This window comes from Amblyraja radiata, chromosome 7 (assembly GCF_010909765.2).
Source record: "Amblyraja radiata isolate CabotCenter1 chromosome 7, sAmbRad1.1.pri, whole genome shotgun sequence".
In the NCBI taxonomy this organism is placed as follows: domain Eukaryota; kingdom Metazoa; phylum Chordata; class Chondrichthyes; order Rajiformes; family Rajidae; genus Amblyraja; species Amblyraja radiata.
In genome coordinates, this window is record NC_045962.1 from 51,281,988 (window position 1) to 51,304,661 (window position 22,674).

The window sequence follows — 22,674 nt, forward strand, 5'->3', positions numbered from 1 at the left end:
CTAGCAAATCATACCAAACTATACTTGTTATCTCAGCTTGAGGAACTTCCACATTGACAGATCACACTCAGTACAAATGGGCAACACTTCCTCTTTGATAACCATCAACACAGGAGCACCTTTAGGCCATGTGTCGAGTCCCCTACTCTACTCTTTCTAGACCCATGATTTTCTAGCCAGGGACAGCTCTAACGCCATCTTTAAATTTACGGTTGATACCACCATTGTTGGACAAATAGTGGTTAATAATGAGTCAGGGTATAGGAGGGAGTTTGATAAACTGATTGGATGGTGCCAGAAGAACAATCTAGATGGCAGCGTTAGCAAGGCCAAGGATCTGATTGTTGACTTCAGGAGGATATAACCAGCGATTCATGAAGCTATCTTCATCGGCAGGAAGGTGGTGCAGAGTTAAGAGCTTCATTTTTTTGGGCATGCATATCTCTGAAAATCTGTTCTGTGCCTTGCATATTGATGCAATCACAAAGTTCCTAAACGCTTCTATTTCCTTACTGGTTGCACTAAGGCATGGTTCGTAGTATGGATGCCCAGAAACAAAGAAGGCTGCAGAAAGTGGTAGATATTGTCTGGTCCATCATGGGTACTAACTTCCCCATCATCGAAGGGATCTACTGGCATCCAATATCATCAAAGACACAAACCACTTTGACCACGTTCTTGCCTCAAGCGCCTAGCACTCTTAGTCTCCAGGATGGTAACCTCTTGATATATGGCAACAATGATACAGAGAGCTGCAGTTCTCTTTGTACATACACAAACCTCTTGCTTAGGGTAAATTATTAGAGTTTACACACACATAATAATTTCCCAAAGTCAAGCTGGCCCAGCTTGCGATCTTTGAGACCTGAAACTATTGTGACCTTTCTCTAGCAGTTACTCGGCTCTTTCTTTATCTTCACTAGCTGGTTCTCCGGAGACGATGCTTCTGCCCCCTGCTACTGACTAATATAGGTTTGCTGCAGGCTTTATTCTAACTCCTGGGTCACAGGCCAGCTAACATTCCGTTCTGTCGAGGTCCGACGATCTGTTGGTATGACCGTTGGGGCTTAACCTCATCCTTCATCTAGGTATGGTCATACATCTTGGTCTCTGCTCCCACATCCTGTTCCGCTTGCTGCTTATATCAGGCACATCCTTGGGTTCACTCCCTATCAGCTTCAGCCCGATCAATACTCTCATCTCACTACTTTCATCAGGAAGAAGCTACAGGAGCTTGAAAACACATTCGAGATCAGCTTCTTCCCAGTAACCATCAGTCTTTTGAATATTGCACAATAATGAATACCTCAGCAACTGTTTGGGTTGCACTATGGATTTTGGTTTTGCATCATTCTGGTTTGATTACCTATTATTACTGTAATTCATTTATTTAGACTTGAAAGATACAGCGCCAACCGAGTCCACACCAACCAGCACTAGCACTATCTACACACTAGGGACAATTTAATAATTTACCAAAGCCAATTAACTTCCAGTCTTTTGGAGTGTGGGAGGAAACGGAGCACCCGGAGAAAACCCATGCAGCCACAGGGAGAACGTGAAAACTCCATACATAGAAATATAGAAACATAGAAAATAGGTGCAGGAGTAGGCCGTTCGGCCCTTCGAGCCTGCACCGCCATTCAATATGATCATGGCTGATCATCCAACTCAGTATCCTGTACCTGCCTTCTCCATACCCCCTGATCCCTTTAGCCATAAGGGCCACATCTAACTCCCTCTTAAATATAGCCAGTGAACTGGCCTCAACTACCTTCTGCGGGAGAGAATTCCAGAGATTCACCACTCTCTGTGTGAAAAAAGTTTTCCTCATCTCGGTCCTAAAAGATTTCCCCCTTATCCTTAAACTGTGACCCCTTGTTCTGGACAGACAGCACCCGGATCTCTAGCACTGTAAGGCAGCAACTCGTACCACTGCCACTGTGCCGTCCAGATATTTGTGTGTTATTGCATTGATGGGCTGTAAAACTGCAGCAAGTAAGAATTTCATTGTTCCGTTGCCAGTACATATGACAAGTAAACACTCTTAAGTCTTGACTTCCTGTTGTTAATATCAGGAATCAGATGTGCAACAGACTTGTCCCAGAACAGCCATGTGGTTGGGCTTCAAGGAGACTGGTGTGCAGTACAGCGGAGGCTCCAGTTACTCATAGCCTGACACCATTAATATTTTATCAAGCATCACTCAATGCATTCATTATATTCCTCAGCTTGTCTGATTTTAGTTTTGTTTAGTTTAGAGATACAGAGCTGAAACATGCCCTTCAGCCCAGCGAGTCCGTGCTGACCAGCGATCCCCGCACATTAACACCATCCAACACACACTAGGGACAATTTACATTTATACCAAGCCCATTAACCCTACAAACTTGTACGTCTTTGGAATGTGGGAGGCAACTGAAGATCTTGGCGAAAACCCACGAGGTCAAGGGGAGAACATACAAACTCCATACAGATATCTGGTGCTACAAGGCAGCAACACTCCTGCTGCACCACTGTTTATTCTTGATTAATCAAGCACCCTTTTGAATTCAATGGGTCGCATATGTTGGTTTATTGACTGGTTCATGTGCACTGGTGGTTATAGCTTGCCTAATCTCTCCAATCCCTAAACGCACAACTTTGATGATCTACTGCTGTTAAATCGCTTGGCATTTTATAGATTTTCCCTGAGTAGTATTCCATGAACACAGCTGACTCTTTCCTCCATTTCACCTTCAAGGTTGCAGAACGTCAATCAGTGTGATGCTAACAATTTTTAACAGCTAATCTAATTTTTTTCTTCTTCTTCTTCAGCCTCCCAAGGTAAAATGTTTAACCAGAATTTGGCACCCCAATATTACTGAGACTGGAGAAATTTGTTTAAGGTATGACTTTTGTTTACTGCTCAGGTTTTATCAGTTGCAAATACCTGTCATGTTCTATGCATATTTTCGATGGCCAAATACAGATATTGTGGCGGCTCCCAAGGGTCGTGCCACCATATTGTTGAACCCCTCGGCACAGGAGTGGTTCAGTCCGGAGGCGGCCCTTAGCCGGAGGCTTTAAAGGCAGGGGTTTGGGTGCCATCTTCCTCTCGTTTGGTCTTCCCTACAACCGGGAGGAACAGAATAAAAAGTGCCTCTCAAAACACGACTTCGTGCTTCATTCTGAGACCCACGCACTACAATATGTTGATTAATTGATACTTGAGCTATTGGGTTTGTGTACAGGTAAGCAGCAGTGCTCAGATGCGTAGCAATACTTTGAAACTTTTAACTTAAAAAGTTATTTTTGAAGTCAGATTTAGGATTGTAGATCGTGGAGAACAAATTCAAATGGAGGGAACACGCAGCATAAACAGAACAACATATTGCTTCAAACTTTAATTGTCTTTGTCACATTAACCATTGTTAATGAATTCAAAGCCATTGAGTCTGAAAAGAACTGCGCTAATTCATGAGAAGAAAGCTGTCCGGAGGTAATATTTCTATATCATTTACTCAAGAATTTGTGAAGCTAGAGGAAGAAATGTAGGTGGAAGGGAAGGGTGGAAAAATAGGGGCCAGTCCAGGGGGGCACGGGGAAAGGGGGAGATTTGGGGGATGAAGGGGATAGAGGGAATTTTTGTGGTTATCTAAAATTCGAAAATTCACCTTGTAAGCTACCCAAGAAGGATATGGGGTGTTGTTCCTCCAGTTTGCGTTCGGCCTCACTCTGGCAATGGAGAAAACCCTCTCCCCCGCCCCTCCATGTGGCCCATCTCCCCTCCCCCATCAAAACCCACCTCATCTGTAAACACCTATTACCTGCCAGGCTTTGCCCTGCCCCTCATCCAGCCCCCCTCCCTCCCCCATTACAATCAGTTTGAAAAAGGTGTCCTGACCCCAAAATAGACACAAAATGCTGGAGTAACTCAGCGGGTCAGGCACCATCTCTGGAGAAAAGAAATGGGCGACATTTTGGATCGAAGCCCTTCTTCCAAATGTCATTCCGGATCTGAAATGTCACCCATCCATATTCTCCAGATGCTGCACTTTGTGTCTTTTTTTGTAAACCAGCATCTGCAGGTCCTTGTATCTCCATGTACCTGGCCTTGCTTTAGTACAAAATATGAATTGGGTCACAATGGATTGCATCAAACTGCCATTTCCAAAAGGGGTTTACAAATTTCCGCTACCCTGGAGTTCACCCTGGCTATACTCCTGAGAGAATTGACCCTGTTGCTCATATTGAATCTATGTGAGTTTCCTCCATGGCTAGAATATCCTAACTGCAATATAGTGGGAATTCTCAGTCAGTGGCAGTGGTTCTGATTATGGATACATTTCCAGACAGAATGAGATGGGTTCATCACATCCAATTTAACCATCAGGGTCTCTTGAAGGCAAGTTAGAAAATGGCTCATGTTTGTAATCTTCTTTCTAACAGGCACACCTGCTATAAATACAATGCACTGCATTTCCTCTGCTGATTAGTGTTTAATGGATGCAGCTTTCAACTCTGTTACTGTAATTGATACTTGACCTCTATGCCGTAGGCAGGAACATCTGATTTTCTTTGTATGATCATTATGCCTGGAAGTTTACAGTTGGCAGTCTTTCGGCTTATTTGTCTGAAATAAATCAGTTCTGAATAACATAGTTTAAACTCTTCCAGACAAATCAATTTCTTTCAAGGGTTCAGTGTCTTGTATTCATTTGCTTCTATGCGTTTTAATTCCTGTACACAAACTTGATTGGCAGCATTAAACAAAACCTCGGGCAAGTGGTTCCATTAATGTCTGATTAAAGCATCATGGTGTGTTGGAAATAGTTACGGTTCATTCCAAAATCTAAATGCAGTGAATTCAGTTTGTAAAGTTTTGCTGTGATCTCCTGTAATAAAATGCCAACTTCTTGCTGCATCTTCTCCCTGCTGAAACCTTTTCTGTGTTTTGCAGCTTGCTGAGGGAACACTCGATTGATGGCACTGGGTGGGCGCCAACAAGAACCTTAAAGGTATTCTTCTCATTGCGAACTACAGTTATTTCCCCCTTCCTCACTGAATTTCCAGCAGGTAAAACAGCTGAAATATATTAAATTTACTCGGACATTATTGAGCAAGCTGATAATGTTGAACTATGTGAACCTTTGGTCAAATTGGAATTTTTTCAATCCTGGGCAAAGTCCTGTACAATAAAATTCACCCGAGTCTTGTGCGAACCACCTTAACATTGCTGGATGGCAGGTGGTTCTTTTAGAAGTGACCAAATTCCACTTCAGATACAAATAATGTGCACCCAAGTAGTAGACTACCAGGCATCGTGTCCTGCAGGAAGGATTACTGATTGGCGCAGAGTGGTCATAATATCTCTAAAAAAGGCAACTACAGACTACAAGACTGAAATGGGGCGATCAGTAGAAATTTACTGAATTTGTACTGTAAATTCACATTGAGCAAACGCATGAAATGAAAAATATTACATGGATCATAAATATCAGAAGCATGCAATAAATTATACGAGGTCAGAGTTGGCAGATTGTTGATCCAGATTCCGCTTTCCCACTTGATGTTCAGAACCCTTGAAACCGGTACACCTCAAAAATCTCTCAGTTGTGAATATGCTTGAATGACTCCACATCCACTGCAGTCTAGGTTAAGGATTTCCAAAGATTTGTAGCCATCTGAGAGAGGAAATATCTTCTCATCTACCTCTGAAGTGGGTCATTCCTTAAACCAACACCATGCTCCCTACTAGATTTTCTCACCAGCAAAAGTCATCCTCGCAATGTTCTCACAATGAGCCAATGTGCTCAATCCCTGATTCCAAGAGTCACCTAGTGAAGTGTGTCTGCACTTCTTTCAGGGCAAATATGTCCTCCTTCAAATGAAGAGGCCAAAATTGTACAAAACACCAAGTCTGAACTTATCAGGGCCCAGTACTGTTGCAGCCACATAACGCTTGAACTTGATCTTTCAATAAATGTAAATGTTTCATCTTTCTTCCTAGTTGTTTGTTGTGTCTGCAGCTAAATCCCAGTGCTTTGTATGTGAAGACATCCAGTCTCACTGAGGCTCAAATGACAATAAATTTGTATTGTATTGTATTGTATTGTTCTGAACACGAGTATTTGTCAGTTTCAGCCTTTTGATAATATTCTGCTTTCCTATTATTCCTACTGAACGGCATGATCCTGTTATTTTCTTATTGCCCTCCATTATCTTCCATTTCCTTTCTTTATAATCCATTTTAGATCGTTTTGCGGACTCTTAAGTTCTAGCATTTTAATTTGCTCACCTGTCAACGTACTTGGATATAAAACACTCTGTCCCTTCGTCAAAGGCATTCAATTAAAAACAATGAGTAAGTAACTGAGGCCCTAACAGTTATCCCTGTGGTGCCTAGTTCTTACAGTTTGCCGATCTTCAAATGATCCAGTTTTTCTCAACACTAACTGTACTTCCCCAGACCCTACTTGTTTTGTTTTCTGTTACGTTCCCTCCCTCTGAGAGAACAGGTTCTTTCTTGGCTTACTCTTAAATATGCAGCTAATGGATTACCTCATCTCCAGAGTTTGAGGAATCAATCTAATAGCACACAGCCTGCACTTTTGGCCCCAGTCCCACTAAACTTAAAAAGGTGGTTGTAACTATCCCACTCACCAACAATGACAAGGTCCCAAATTTTCACCTTTGATTCCTCTGCCCTCCTACATTATCACCTCCATATTCATTCCAATATCAAGAACATTGTGCCACCTTATATTTACATTCTAATCTTCCCTAAAACTCCCGTCAAATTTCTGGCATTCCCCAGAACACTGGCTGGACTGAACTAAAATTACAAATTACGTATGTTGTGACTTATCTTAGTCTGCTTGTCATTGTCCCCTTTGAAGCCTTGGAAAAAATTGACTGGTCAAACACCTTCTTTGTCTCACAGTCACTGTCCAACTCTGTATGATTTGCTCATTTCCAAATAGGGTAGAAGTCATTTCCAGCAATGGCCGTTTGTCATAGAGTGATACAGTGTGCAAATAGGCCCTTCAGCCCAACTTTGTCTTTCCCTGAGCTTGCAACAATATATCTGGATCCCTCCAAGGGACATGGATTGGTCTTCTCTTTATCTGAATGCCGCACTGTGGCAACTTCATTCAAAGATGTAACATTGGGCTTGACTGTTCATTGACAACACCTAGCTCTGCACCTGAAATCCAAATTGTTAATCCTATCAATAAGCCTGGATTTTTGCTTCCCCCTTCAGGAATGCTCTTGGTCATTGCCTAAAGCTCAACAAAAATGTTTTCACTTTCAGCATGCTGGCTAATCTTGAGTTAAACTTCTGACTTTTTATGCTCTGCTTCACATCCTTAACAGCACTCACCTCTTCTCCTGCCACTGTCAAATGTCATTGATATTCTTATCCATGCCTTTGCTGCATTTTGATTCAACTATACAACTGTTCCCTTGACTGTCTTATCACTCGGCATCATTGATAATTTTGACTTATTTAAAACGTTGCTGTCCTAACTCATCTTAAGTCTTGTCTTCTTAAGTCCTGTGCACCCATCACCGTCCTTTATGGGTTCCTAAATTTAATTACCTCACCCTACTCCACTTCTTTGGCCAAGCTTGTAATTGATCTAGGCAGCAAAATGCTTCCCCCCTTAGCTCTAGTAATCTGGATTTGGCCCTGACCTTGGCTGCTGTCTGTGCACACTTTGTACATTTCCCTTTGACACATTGGGTTTTTCCCAGAGAGTCTGGTTTCCTTCCACATCTCAGACATGCTGATCGGTAGCTTAATTGGCCACTGTAAATTGCCCATCGTGTAGCGGGGTGGTTGGAGAATCATAGGGGAGTTAATGAGATAAAATATGTTACAGGTAGGTGAGAGAATGGCATTACTGTGAAAACCGATATAATTTGTGAACAGCTGCCTCCTTGGTTGTAAAAACACATGAGAAACCCATTCCTTTGGACCACTACTTTTTGTCTCACTAAAATTAAAAGCCCCTGACCATTCCCTTGTTGGAATCTGAGCTGGTATTTGGAAAATATAATTTTGGTGGGAATATCGCCAGTATCTTTGAGTGCATTACTTGATAAAGATGTAGGGGGTATATTTGATGTTGTCATTGGTAAACTGTTGTATGGTCCCTAAAAATAGCTTCATGCTGAATGTCACCGTGGCATGTCACTATGGCCACTATGTTTTGTGAGCACTTGTGATAGACATGCACCATAGTTGACAGGCAAGTGTAATCTTGTTTGTGGCAGAGTCACGTGCCAGATGCAGAGCACAAGGGTTGTTGACTTTTCATTTATTTTCAAATGATCATGCACAAAAGCTTAACAGACTGGAATTAGACCCACTGTTTAAGCAACTCATATGGAGTATGCAGTGCTGATTGCACCATCTGTCATGATATATGACCCTGTGCCTGAAATAACTGAGCCATTCCAATGCAGGCAGTTCATAGATTTCATTGGAAAATAGTTCTGCCTTTTTAAATGTTATTTCTTGCTGAGAAAGAGTCCTAATGATATATTCAGCTAAGCATCCAACACAAAGCTTGTATTTATATGGCTTCTCTGTTCTGGGAATGCTCATCTATTCAATAAATAGTCAAAAAGCACAGTTTAATGTTTTAGTTACATACCCATTATCTGTACTGTTGAAGTGTATACTCCTGAATTGTAACATTTCTTATACCAGAACTTGAACAGATTGGTTTCTCTCCACAGGTTTTTTAATGCTATGTTTATATCACTTTTGTTTCTTTGAGTGTATACATGACGTTTTGTAATTTGCCAGCCAGATGATTTATCATAGTTTTAAGTTAATTTCCTGTACAATAATCTGGTGTCAAAATATCTTTCTCCTCCTTAATAAGGTATAGGAAGGATGTGATAGTACAGAAGAGGGTGTAAAGGAGAACGTGTGCATGGCAGAAAGGATACTAGGCTAAATAAAATAGACGGCATTACAGCATTAACCCGAAACACTAATTTCACACAAGTGTGTGACGGATGTAAATTACTAAAGCACTGTTTGACAAGCCAGAGCCCAGTTTTAAATGCCTCGGAATCATGTGCTTTCTCGAATATACCTCATTCCAGTATCCTAAAAATGATTTGCAAGAGAAGAAAAAATCAGTAATTTCTGATAATATGATAACTTTGTCATGGGGCGTCTTGTGCCTTTTGAATTCTTCGATAATGTTTTCACTCTTATCGAGCTGAATCTTTACTTAAATCTGAAAACTGCTGGTTTCAGTCACATTTGAGGATTTGAGCGAACAGTCTTTTTAAAATCTTGTTTAGTGCAATGATAAGGGTTTTGATTGATATTCCTGTCAAGGAGCCTTTGAAGCAGAGTTACCATAATATTGCATTTTATATTCAGTTTAAAAGCAGTGAGGTGCAGTGCAAAACTATAGTTTTAAATCTAAACCAAATAAACGGTGTAGATACAGCAGTAGAGTTGGCTGCAAAATCACAATTGGGCAGGCAGTGATTGGCAGCTAAAGAAATAATATACGAGTTGCCAAAAAAAATCCTTAAAGTCACATAAAAACAAAAGAAAAAAGTGATTCATCTGTGGTTGACTTGAGACATTAATGATAGCATGAAATCAAAAGAAAAGGCTTATAAAGTTGCCAGAATTAGCAGTAGGTCTGAACATAGGGGAACATTGTAGAACTAAGCAAAGTATATTTTTTAAATTGATAGAAAAAGGCAGTACAGAATATTAGTGGATTTTGGAAATAAAAATAAAAGCAGACTTAGATTTTTTCATTAGATTTTTAAAGGGAAAAGACCAACAGGGAGCCATTGTGAGCCCCTACAGAAAGGGTTGGGGGGGGGGGGATTTAAAAGGGAGAATAAGGAAATGCAGATACATTTAACAAATAATCCACATTTGTCTTCATTGAAGATGTACAAAATCTGCGATATATATTAGGAAACCAAGAACCTAGTGAGAATATGGAGCTCAAACAATTAAATATTGGTTAAAAATTAGCATTGCAGAGGTTTATAAGTTTGAAAGCTGATGAATGGTCCATGAGCCATGTTTTGAAAGAATTTGCTTTCGGAATTATCTTCTTGTATTCTATAGATTCTAGAATTGTTCCTTTACACTGGAGGGGAGCAATCGTGAACCCCACTGACCAAGACAGGTGAGAGAGAAAAAGGGGAACAACTGATGTTAGCCTAACCTCAGTGGTCGGGAAAATCCAAGAATCAATAATTGAGTATAATAGGAAAGGGGGGATCTAGGAATAGGAATACTTTATTGTTACATGTGACTGGGCACAGTGAAATTCTTTGCTTGCATACACAATGTATACAAATAGCAACAGTTCCCTCACACTGGGTCCCCATTGTCCTTTGTCCATTGTTCGCCCCCCACCTCCCTCACGGCGGCCCCTCCACGTCAGGTCCTCCATTGTTCTTCCCCATCCCCTCTCACGGTGGTTCTCCATGCTCTCATCGACCATCAACCGTGGGCTCCATTGGCCGCTTCGCCCGACCCATGCTTCCACCCGCGAGGCCCTGGCTGGGCCCCGACCCGGGCTTCTACGCGGCGATCCGGGAGGCATCGGGACCGCGGCACCTCGATAAAGACCTGCGGCCACAGCCGCGGCCCTGGAAGACTTTTCATTAGGTCCCACTCAGGAGGTTGGTTAGCTTGATTAGAGAACATGAAAGTGGAGGTGATGCATTGACATGGTTCGAGCGGTTGTTATTGAACAGAAAGCAAAGAATGGGATCCTTCTCAGGTGGACAGGCTGTTACTAGTGGGGTAACAGGGATTGGTATGCCAGCCCCACATATATAATCAATTATTAATGATTTAGCCGGCTGTCATATTTCCATGTTTGCCAGATTAGTGGAATTATGAATACAAGGGAGGATGTCAGTGGTGGAATGATTGATGATTGGTAGCCTTTATTTTGATAATGGGAGTCAGCAAGGCCATGCCTTGCAGGAGTATTGTGTCTATGATTCTTGCCTCTATGAAAGAAATGATGTACTCGCGATAGAGGAAGTAAAACAAAGGTTCACTGGACTGATTCCAGAGGTGAAGGGTTTTCAGTCCGAGGGGAAGTTGAGTTTACTGGAAACCTACTCTTTATAGTTTGGGAGGATGTCAGCAGATCTCATTGAAAGTTACAAAAAGGGCTTCAAGGGCTGGATGCAGGGAGGATGTTTCCTCTGGCTGGAGTCTAAAAACAGATAGATGTAATTCAGAATAAGGGGTTAGGAGTAAGGTGAGAAGGAAAGTCTTTGCTCAGAGAATGGTGAACCTTTGGAATTCTCTACGCCAGAGAATTGTGGTTGTTCAAAGCTGAGATGGGTAGTTATCTAAATATTAAGGGAATCAAAGTGAATGGATATGGTGCTGAAAAATAGCACTGAACTAAAAGATCAGCCGTGAGCTTGAATGACAAAGCGGGAATGATCGGCCAAGTATCCTATTCCTACTTTGTTTATTAATGCCCTTTGTTAATTCCCATATAATGTATCCCTCCAGAATTCCAATTAACATTACTATCCATCATACTGCAAAGTGTGCTCAGGCTAAGTTTAGTTGTATTTTCGGATACCACATGATTTTATTATTCCAAAACATTTTTCAAGTATTAGAATTTCCTATGATGGAGGATGATTTGACTCCAAACCAAAAATCCTACTGGCTCAGTCATTTAAAATCAGTGGCTACAAGTCCTCAGTGGGTGACTCTCCTCCTCATAACCCACCTCCCACAATTTGCAAGGACAATTAGGAACATGATGAACACCCCTCACTTGCAACTTAAAAAAACATCAATAAACTCAACTCCATCCAGCACAAAGCTGACTGCTGAATTGGAAGTTCTACCACTATCCTAAACATTCATTCCCTCACTTATCAGTACCTGGCTGTGCCATCCACAAAATGTACTGTTGATCCTAGCTGTGGCTACTCTGGCAGCCTGGATCCGGCCAAAACCTGGATCTCTATTATAGCAGGCATCAAGGGGCACTGCTTCATGCAAGATTTTTTCCAAGTCTTGCACCATCCTGACTGGGAAATGTGTTGCTTTTCTTCCATTGGGTCTAAATCCTGGAATTTCTCATAGAGCACCGTTTGGGAAGTATTTTCACCAGAACATCTCCAACGGCTTTGCTCTTTTGAAATTATGCTGGTGCAAAGGAGATTCACCATTTGCCTGGATTAGAGCATTTTAGTTATTGGGAGAGATTAGATAGGCTGGCCGAGTTTTCCTTGAAGCAAACAAAGCTGAGCGATGACCTGTAGGAGTAAATAAGATTATGAGAGGCATAGATAGTCAACATCTTTTCCCCCTGGAAGAGGAGACAAAAAGGAGAGTTTTTTATGAGAGTTAGGAATTTTGAAGGGTGTGATATAATTTTTTTCAGAGTGGTTAATCTCAGGAATATGCTGCCACAAGTGGTGGTGGAATCAAATGCAATAACTATGTTTAAAAAGCAATTAAGCATATTTATATAGACAAGACATAGAAGTTCCTGTCTTAATGTGGACGCTAGTGTAAGTGGGCAAAAAGGCTGGCATTGCCATGGTGGGCTAAGGACCCATTTCTGTGATATGCGACTCCATAAATACATGACTCAAGAAGGTTTCTCACTATTACTTTCACACTGGAAACGAGGGCTGGGCCATAAATGTTGGCCATGTACATCATTCCCACATCCCAATCATTTTCTGCTCATCACTTTCATTTCATGTTTCCAGTATCTTCTTGTGTTTTGTGACTGGTGGCAGTCCAATTTCCCTCCTGGTATAAATAAAGTTATATCGTATCGTATCGTGTCGTCCTGGAAAATTATTTTCGCCCCAACCTACCACATTATTCTCCATTTACTGAACCCATCACTCACTCTACTTCAACTAAATAAATATTCAGCCAACAGAAATGTCTTTGTATAATTATAAATGTAAACATAAGGGAAGACCTCTTGTTCCTTTAAAAAGACTCAAAGTGCTGAAGTAACTCTGGGTCAAGCAGCATCTCTGGAGATCATGAACAGGTGATCTTTTGGGTCGGGACCCTTCTTCAGACTCTCTTTTACTGCCCCCACTCCTGCTTTAAATGGTTCCCTTCTGTAATTCCACCATTCACTGCTGGAATAGGATGGCAAACAAAACAAGTTTGTATCTAACACCAAGGGCTTAATGTAGCAAAGAACCTAGTAGAGAATAGGAGTGAAATTAAAAGAGAAATTGGGAAATTAAAGAGAGGGCATGAACAAGTACTAATGTTAAATCGACGAAAATGCATTGACATTTTGTAAGTGTATAAAGAGACGACTGGTAATACTTTTTAGAAAGGCAAATGAGTGAATGCAGGAGAGGTAGATAAGGTTCTTGAATGTTCAGTAACTTATTTCAAAATAAGTTACTGAACATTCAAGGGATGTTGCCAATGCTATAAACCAGTCAAATTAATGTAAAATATTGAAAGTGATAAACAAAGTAAATGAGGAAATACTAAGGAGATTATTATCACTGAAAAAGGGTAAATAGCCAGGCCCAGTTGAAATGTATCCCAGAATGTAAATCAAGCCAGGGAGGAATATGAGGCTCTGTCTGCAATTTTCCATTCCGCTTTGGTGGATGCTAAATTTGTGTGGTTATTTTTAAAGTACAATTGAACTCCATTAGTTATAGACAAGTTAGTTTGACTTTGGGTAGGAAAATTATTGGAATTCATTGACAAGGACAGCGTAAATATATGTTTGAAAGAACACAGAATAATCAGGGACAGCCTGCATGGATTTCTTGCAAGAAAGGAGGGTGGATGGTAATCTTGTAGAGGTGTATGAAATCATGAGGAATAGATCGGGTACAGGGTCTTTTGTACATATCTCGCTTCTCTTTCTATCCCCCTTCCCATCACCCCTCTCATTCTGACTTGCTCTTTTGTACCTATCTCCCTCCTGTTTGCCATCTTGGATTCCCTCTGCTACCCACCTCCATTGCAGTCGCAAAGTAGATTTATGTCTGTAACGTGACTGTGATAGTGTCAATACTTCTTCGTGATCAGCATGCATTCACTAATTGAGATACAAGTCACTGATGCCATCAGCTCCTGAAGAATGACGTATCCTAGGTTCAACCCCACGCAACAGTGAATTGAATGATGAATAACCTTGCGCAGTGGTGTAGAAAATGAGGCAGGTTCAGAAACCACCTTGTCTTTCATATGGTTGAACAAGCAAGGAAGGCTTTCTTTGGAATTGATTTTCTTTTCCCATGTAGCCCTAAGCACCATTGCCCTCGCCAAGGCAGTTGCAGTAATTACAAGTCAAAACGGTTGGTATCCACGGCTTGTTTTAACCTGTGCTTCCTAGAGGCAGAATCAACCAAAATTGGAAAATGCATTAAGGAACGTGATAGAAGGGAAGAGTGGTGTTTAAAAGAGAGTAGAGGAGGGGGAGAAGCAAAGGGGCTCTGATAGATTATCAGCACATTGTGGGATGTACAGTGCCCTACATAATGTTTGGGACACAGACCCATCATTTATTTATTTGCCTCTGTATTCCACAATTTTAGATTTGTAATAGAAAATATCACATGTGGATAAAGTGCACATTGTCAGATTTTATTAAAGGGTATTTTTATTCATTTTGGTTTCACCATGTAGAAATTCCAGCTGTGTGTATACATAGTCCCCCCATTTCAGGGCACCATAATGTTTGGCTTCACAGGTGTTTGTAATTGCTCAGGTGTGTTTAAATGCCTCCTTAATGTAGGTATAAAAGAGCTCTCAGCACCTAGTCTTCCCTCCAGTCTTTCCATCACCTCTGGAAAGTTTTATTGCTGTTTGTCAACATGAGGACCAAAGCTGTGCCAATGAAAGTCAAAGGAGCCATTATGAGAAACAAGAATAAAACTTTTATGGGCCTGTCCCACTTTGGCTATTTTAGGCGACTGCCGGCGACTGCCATAGTCGTAGCAGGTCACCAAAAAAACAGCGACTGGACCCCCCTTAGACATAAAATTTGAAATAAAATAATTACTTTAACATTTTAAAAAACGGTCAGCACCGGCGACAACCTACGTCACCTGGCGACAACTACGTTAACCTGGCGACAACTACGTTAACGTGGCGACAACCTACATTAACCTGGCGACAACCTACATTAACCGGGCGACAACCTACATTAACCTGGCGACAACCTACATTAACCTGGCGACAACCTACATTAACCGGGCGACAACCTACATTAACCTGGCGACAACCTACGTTAACCTGGCGACAACTACGTTAACGTGGCGACAACCTACATTAACCTGGCGACAACTACGTTAACGTGGCGACAACCTACATTAACCTGGCGACAACCTACATTAACCTGGCGACAACCTACGTTAACCTGGCGACAACCTACGTTAACCTGGCGACAACTACGTTAACGTGGCGACAACCTACATTAACCTGGCGACAACCTACATTAACCTGGCGACAACCTACGTTAACCTGGCGACAACTACGTTAACGTGGCGACAACCTACATTAACCTGGCGACAACTACGTTAACGTGGCGACAACCTACATTAACCTGGCGACAACCTACATTAACCTGGCGACAACCTACGTTAACCTGGCGACAACCTACGTCACCTGGCGACAACCTCAACAGCACTCGCGTCAGGAGAAGTCAAGCTACCCTCATTGGCGTCAAAGCTATAAAATGGTCAATTCTTGAGTAGCCAAGTCAATCACCCGATCTGAACCCAATTGAGCATGCCTTTTATATGCTGAAGAGAAAACTGAAGGGGACTAACCCCAAAAGCTGAATATGGCTGCAATACAGGCCTGCCAGAGCTTCACCAGAGAAGACGCCCAGCAACTGGTGATGTCCATGAATTGCAGACTTCAAGCAGTCATTGCATGCAAAGGATATGCAACAATATACTAAACATGACTACTTTCATTTACATGAGATTGCTGTGTCCCAAACATTATGGTGCCCTGAAACGGGGGACTATGTATAAACACTGCTGTAATTTCTACATGGTGAAACCAAAATATATAAAAATGGCCTTTATTAAAATCTGACAATGTGCACTTAAACCACATGTGATTTTTTTCTATTACAAATCTCAAATTGTGGAGTATAGAGGCAAGTAAATAAATGATGGGTCTTTATCCCAAACATGGAGGGCACTGTAAGTGTATGGAGTTGTGGTCATTGTCAGATGAGCAGAGGTCAGGTTGGACGAAAGCAGTGATTGGGATTGTGAAGATGTTTTGTGGATATGGAGGGAAAGATGAAAGATCTTCAGTTGCTTCTAATTGCAAGGGGTTGTTACATCTGAACTGCTTGTTCACATTTTTTTGGTAACTGGATTCAAATAAAAAAACTTGCCAGTATTCAAAATATAATATAATTATGGTCACTGTGGGGATAAAAGTAAAAGAGTGAGAGATGCTGGTGTAATGGTCACTTTTCCTACATCCTTGTGTAATCCTTGTGTGAATACATTGTGAATCCTCTTATTACGACAATCATCTTATTGGTTTGTTGCATTGGTACTTGACAATGTATTTCATCTCAATCTTTTCCCCTACAGGATGTGGTCTGGGGATTGAATTCTTTATTTACTGTAAGTATCAAACTGATCAAAATAACGGCCATTTATAAAAATGTTTAAGCAAATATGTCCTCTGCATTAAATTATTCATGTGTATAATGGACAGCTACAGACTGAAATCTCATTAAGTGATTTGGTGGTTTAAAAATAGAATAAGATATGTGGGAGTGTAGTAACGGTGGGAACATAAACAAAAGTTGGGATGGTTTTTATATATAGAGTACCACATGGGAGTGAACTACAGACTGAGGTTGGAGTGGGAACTCGTTGCACCTGGTGCGCCATCCTTGTTTAGTGAGGATATCTCAGTCAAAATTTGGCAGAGTTGTTACTTTCCCTCGCTAGCAGAGCTCCAGGCTATTTTTTCCCCTGAATGTACAGCAAATGAGAATAACAAACTTGACAAGAAGCAGAGAGCAAATACTTGAAGCCTGCATCAGTTTCTCAAGCACTATGTCATAGAGCCATAGTCATACAGTGTGGAAACAGGCTCTTCGGCCTAAGTTGCCACATCGACCAACATGTCCCATTCTGCCTGTGTTTGGCCCTTATCCCTCCATACCTGTCCTATTGCTTCTAAAACGTTGCAATTGTCTCTGCCACAACTACTTCCTCCTCCCCTGTGCTTTGGAGAACTGCTCTCTGTCTGTTTTGGTATAAGTTTGATTAGTTAGTGGGTTGCTGGCTCTGAACATTCCTCTCTTCCTGTATTTCAGGATCTCTTGAACTTTGATGATCCCCTGAATATCGAAGCTGCAGAGCAACACCTGCGTGACAAGGTAGGTGGGTAATGGGCTGAATGATGCAGGGAGCAAGCTGTTCGCATGTGGGCTCTGGGTGTGGGTTGCTGCATGACTGCTGATTTCTGGGCCGTGGGCAATGCTGCAATGGGCAAGGGTTGAAGTGTGGGCAGTTTTTTGCCTGTTCATGGCTGTGTATACTGCTCATGCATGAGGGAAATTCTGCTTCTGGGAGGTGGGTTGTAGGAGTTGGGGCAGTGTTGGTACTGGGGGCAAGAGGTGAGGCCTCTTGTAGGGTTGTAGACATACGGGGGCCATGGGACAAAGATGTGCACATGAGATGGAATGTGTGGGTTTGAGGGAAAACTCAACATGGTGAATTATGGAATTATGTCAGTGGGGGGGATAATAAATCTGGCAGTGGAGGATTTTGGAACATACTCCGTATAGTCCAGAAATAGTGTGATACAACACAAAAACAGGTCCTTCAGCCCACCGCATCCATTCTGCCCGTTGTACTAACTTGCACAAAGCCCATTTTCCGACATTGAGTTTATAGTCATCAATGCCTCGCCGATTCTAGCGCTCATCCAGTTGCTTCTTAAATGTTGAATGAATCTCTGTCTCAGTGCTTCCACACCTCAAAATAATATTCCCTGAAATAGAATCCCAAATTTCTTGGAATTTGATGGTATTTCCTGAAATTTTCAGAAATGCTTCCTGCGTGCTATTTGTTGTTGTTTTTCTTTCGCGGGCACACGTTAACAACACAAAGAAGAACAAGGCAAAACAGATCTATGTAACTGCACTGTAGCTGCCTGCTTCTGTTACTCACTTGTACAATGTTATGCAAGGCATTATGCACTGTGCACATATATGATGTAGCCTAGCCTGCATGGTATGCATATTGTGTGTTCAGTGCAGTGTGTGCCTGGAATACAGTGTCACAAATAACTCAATACAACAATCAATCAATCAAATTATTTATTTGTCACATGCACCAATTAAGGTACAGTGAAATGTGAGTTACCATACAGCCTCTAATTAGCCTCAAACAAAACTACTGAGTTGTGGCTGCTCCCTCCCTCTCCCCCTTTCCCTCTCCCCCTTTCCCTCTCCCCCTTTCCCTCTCCCCCTTTCCCTCTCCCCCTTTCCCTCTCCCCCTTTCCCTCTCCCCCTTTCCCTCTCCCCCTTTCATTCTCCCCCTTTCCCTCTCCCCCTCCTCCTTCCCCCCCATATCTCTCTCCCCTCCCCCTTTCCCCCTTCACTCACGGTGCCCGGGGAATTCGTGCCGTCGGCGCCGGGGCAGCAGGGGACGCCCTCATCCACCCTAAAGCGCCTTCGTGAGCGAGTTGGCAGGCTCGCACCCGTCCCGACGTCCCGCCATGGGACATTTCGCCCGCATGTGTCATCTGCCCTCAGGGACTGTCCTGCGCCATGATGCCCACCGGACGCCACTCCAGAGGCCGTACGAGGGCCCGTTCCGGGTGCTGGAACATGGGCAGACGACTTTTGTCCTGGACATGGGGGGCCGGCCGGAGGCCGTGTCGATCGACCGGTAGAAGCCGGCGCACCTGGACATTGACCAGCCGGTGCTGGTTGCCCAACCTCGGCCTCGAGGGCGCCCCCCTTCACGGCTCCCTCCGCCTGTCCTCCCGCCGGTCCCTCGACCTGTCCCTCCACCTATGCCTCCGCCAGCCCCACAATCTGCTGACTTCCGCACGCGGGCCGGCCAGGTCGTGCGCCCGCCGGTGCGTTCCGTGCCTCGGGTTCTGGGGGGGGGTCCTGTGCTGGCTCCCAAGGGTCGCGCCATCATACTGTCGAACCCCTCGGCCCGGGAGTGGTTCAGTCCGGAGGCGGTCCTTAACCAGAGGGTTTAAAGTCAGGGGTTTGGGTGCCATCTTTCTCTTGACTCCTCTCTACCTTTTTGAGGCTCACGCACCAGTCATATCAAATTGATCCATCATGCTAGGAGTTCCATGGTGAGATCATCATATTAACCACACTTCCCCTGCTCTCAGCCCAGTAATATTTTGCAGATCTTTTGCAACATAGAGCAGCTTAACTATTTATTTATTCTATAAGAAAAGTATTTTGTCAATGTGAGCATTTCTTCAAATATGCCTTTAATCTATTATAAGTAGAACAATCCCATTTTCTCTAATGCTTCCAAATAATTAAATGTCATGCTTTTTATCATCTTAATGAAATTGTTCTGCATCTCCTTTGAGTTTTCGATGTTCCTGCTGAAGAATGATGACCAGGATTGAACATAATAATTTATCTGAGACTTAACCAGTCTTTATATGAAGACAGTGAAACTTGCATTTGTAAAGCCAAGAATCCCGCGTACTACTTGAACAGTCTGCTCGACTTGTCTTGCAGCTTGGTGTACAAACACTCATGGTTCTTGTCTGTCTTGAAGTCTTGCTAAAATTCTTTGCTAAATTGATTGATTGGTCATTGTAAATTGTCCCCAGTATGTGGGTGAGGGGTAGATTCTGGGAAGGGTTGATGGGAATGTGGAGAGAATAAAATGGGATCAATTTAACATTTGTGTAAATAGGCCTTTGATGGTCAGCATGGACTCGGTGGGCTGAAGGGCCTGCTTCTGTGCTGTCTCTCTCTCTGACACTATATGAAAATTAATTTTGTTCCCAATGATGGTCTCTAGCGCTTCTCCATCAATATCTTTTTGACGAGTCTATCATTGCCAAGTTCATCAATGGTTCATTTTTAAAATGTGTCTGCATTGCTAGGGGTGAGCAATTTAATATTTAAATAAAAACGATGTCCGACAGTTTTTGTGTTGTCCCTACAGGAGGACTTTCGGAGTAAAGTGCAGGATTATATTAGACGCTTTGCAAGATGATCATATGAGCTGTCTGATGGGACACTACTCCAAGCTGTGGAAGCCAAGTCTTCTGCCTTCTGATGTTGATCGTCAATTAAACACTGGATTGTGACGGTCCAGTATCACTGTTGTTATGAAGAGAAGCTGTTGGTGCTACTTTGAATTCAGCGTCAGTACAGCAAGTGATGGGCAACTTTGGGCTAAGATTCAAGAATAATTACTCTTATTGTGGCAAAATAGTTGGGTTTTCTTCAATTATAAGGACTGTACAGAGCACCTGGAGTCTGTCTCTTTACTGATTGAGTCACAAAATACATTTTTTCTAGTGTAATATGGGTGTTGTTTGGAAACCACAATATCTTGCAACAAAAGGTCTTAAGACATGTGTTTGAAGCATTAACAGCATGCGGCTTGCAAATATTAAACAACTGTGGAAAATGCAGAGAGTAGCACTTGAGCCAATGTCTCTGTCATCGGGAGGGGGCATTGTCTTAAAATGGACGCAACTCTTGATCCCACAGCTCCGCTTGGTCAATTAAAGTATGTCTGGTGAAGATGTTAATTGTTTGAGAATTGTAATTCCCTACCTAAAATTCAGGTTTGTTTTGTGATATATATAGCGCACCTATAAGTACATATCTTGCCAGATGTGAAAATGTTGTGTACTTGCATGTATGCATATATATTACCAAGTGTTTATTATATAATTTATATGTGATTTCACAGTGCCATTGATGTTATTCCACCTCCCTCTGTAATCCCCTTACCCACAGCTCTATGTTACTCATCGTGTCCCTTGCTATAGCTCCCTCACATTAAGCAGTCCCCTCACAACTCAGCACCCTGCATTACAAACCATATCTCTCTTGATGATCATGCACCATTATACTGTCATTTAGTACCGTGTCATTTAATGGTGGGGGAGGAATTTCCAACATATTTGGAATATAAGAATGTTGATGGATTTTGTGAAAGGATCCTGATCAGCCAATGTCCTGGGGTGTAGAATAGGAGGATTGACTTCAATGGGCCAAGTGACTGAACTGCATTCTATACTGCTGGTAAGTGCCTTAAATATTGTGCGAAAAAACTTGTAGCCGAAGGCTGTGAAATTACTTCCATGTTCAAAGCCATTTTTACTTTTGAGGGATGTGTGAAAGACGTAAGGTGTTACTGAGTTTGCATTTAGATCAGGATAGCATATAAGCACGCAAACCACTTCACTAGGGTTGAGTGGCCCAATTGTGAAGGTGTTTATGCATGTAATTTTCTAAATTTAGGTACAGGAACAAATCTGATACTGGGTGCTGATGTTGTTTTGGCATCTGGAAACCAGCAAGTGACTGCTAATGTAAAAAGTAATTCAATCTAGGCAGGCTGCAGATGGTTTATGTAAATGAAATTTAAATGCTGCTAATTTGATACCATTGCACTGTTAAATTTTAATCAGTTAATACTACTCAGGTTTTTGTTTAAAATATATATTATCCAGTCAAATAATGAACACATTATGCATTGAAGTTTTTATTATTTATTGAACAGCAATAGACAATAATACTCCAATGTTATCTGAAAAACAGTTTTTACTGTACAACAACTGCCTGACAAAACTGTAAAGAGAAAGGTTGTGTTATATTGGCGTAAAAGTGTGTTTAGCATCATCACAGAGGCTTCTAAGTTATTCTGCTCTCCATTTTATTTGAATAATTTAGAGACACTGGAGAAGGTTCAGAAAAGATTCCCAAGAACAATACTAGAACTGAGGTCTCGTGCCAACTAGGAAGGTTTGACCTTTGATTTTGTCTCTCTTGAAAAGAGTAGGGTGAAGACAATTTGATAGAGATCTTTGGAGATGATTAAAGAGTTACAGGGATGATGTAGAAACGAAAGTAATGAACACAAGAAAGTGGTGAATAAAGTCATTAAGGAAATGACGAGTAACTTTTTTATCCAAGGGGAATCTAACTCATTACTGGAAGCGGTTAAGTTGTATTGGTGGTCGGTTCTTTTGATAGAGGGACACTTATCGGAAAAGCTGTTTATAAATTATGCAAAATGACCTGTTGTTAAGTATTTGATGTGACCTCTATGCATATGGACTTTGCAGCAATATGAACATCATCCTCTGCTTTATACAACAATAATAGACATATAAAGATACAGTACTAGGCTAAAATATCTGGTTATACATCTCGTATATTTTGTGAAATATGGACTGATATCGTGCGCATGTGTGATGAAGTATGTACAAACAAAGATGTATGTAGCAGTGCATTACAAACTAATGACCCAGAGTTCCAGTTTCATTATGACAATTTTGATCATATATTGATGTATATATCAATATACAATTGATATTGTATATCAATTTTGATGACAAAATCAAAGGCCAATGTTGCTGGCGCCCAACTGCTTTCTGACTTGGTCATTAAATGAAAATATTACAATAAAAGAATAAAAATAAAA

At 41.8% G+C, this 22,674-nt stretch overlaps 1 protein-coding gene across 5 annotated transcripts in view; it reads left to right on the plus strand.

Moving 5' to 3' along the window:
* The window catches only part of ube2f (ubiquitin conjugating enzyme E2 F (putative)), a 108,490-nt gene extending 85,821 nt beyond the window's left edge, over positions 1-22,669 (plus strand). For 4 of the 5 annotated variants that reach the window (XM_033024478.1, XM_033024474.1, XM_033024475.1 and 1 more), the window contains 5 exons: positions 2,818-2,888; positions 4,943-5,000; positions 16,594-16,626; positions 17,331-17,393; positions 20,176-22,669. In XM_033024478.1, the coding sequence (XP_032880369.1) occupies positions 2,818-2,888; positions 4,943-5,000; positions 16,594-16,626; positions 17,331-17,393; positions 20,176-20,226 (276 nt within the window). In that variant the 3' untranslated portion in view covers positions 20,227-22,669. Of the gene's footprint in view, positions 1-2,817; positions 2,889-4,942; positions 5,059-10,105; positions 10,186-16,593; positions 16,627-17,330; positions 17,394-20,175 lie in introns of those variants that run through there. The other variant, XM_033024477.1, reaches the window with a different exon arrangement.
* The last annotated feature ends 5 nt before the right edge of the window (positions 22,670-22,674 follow it).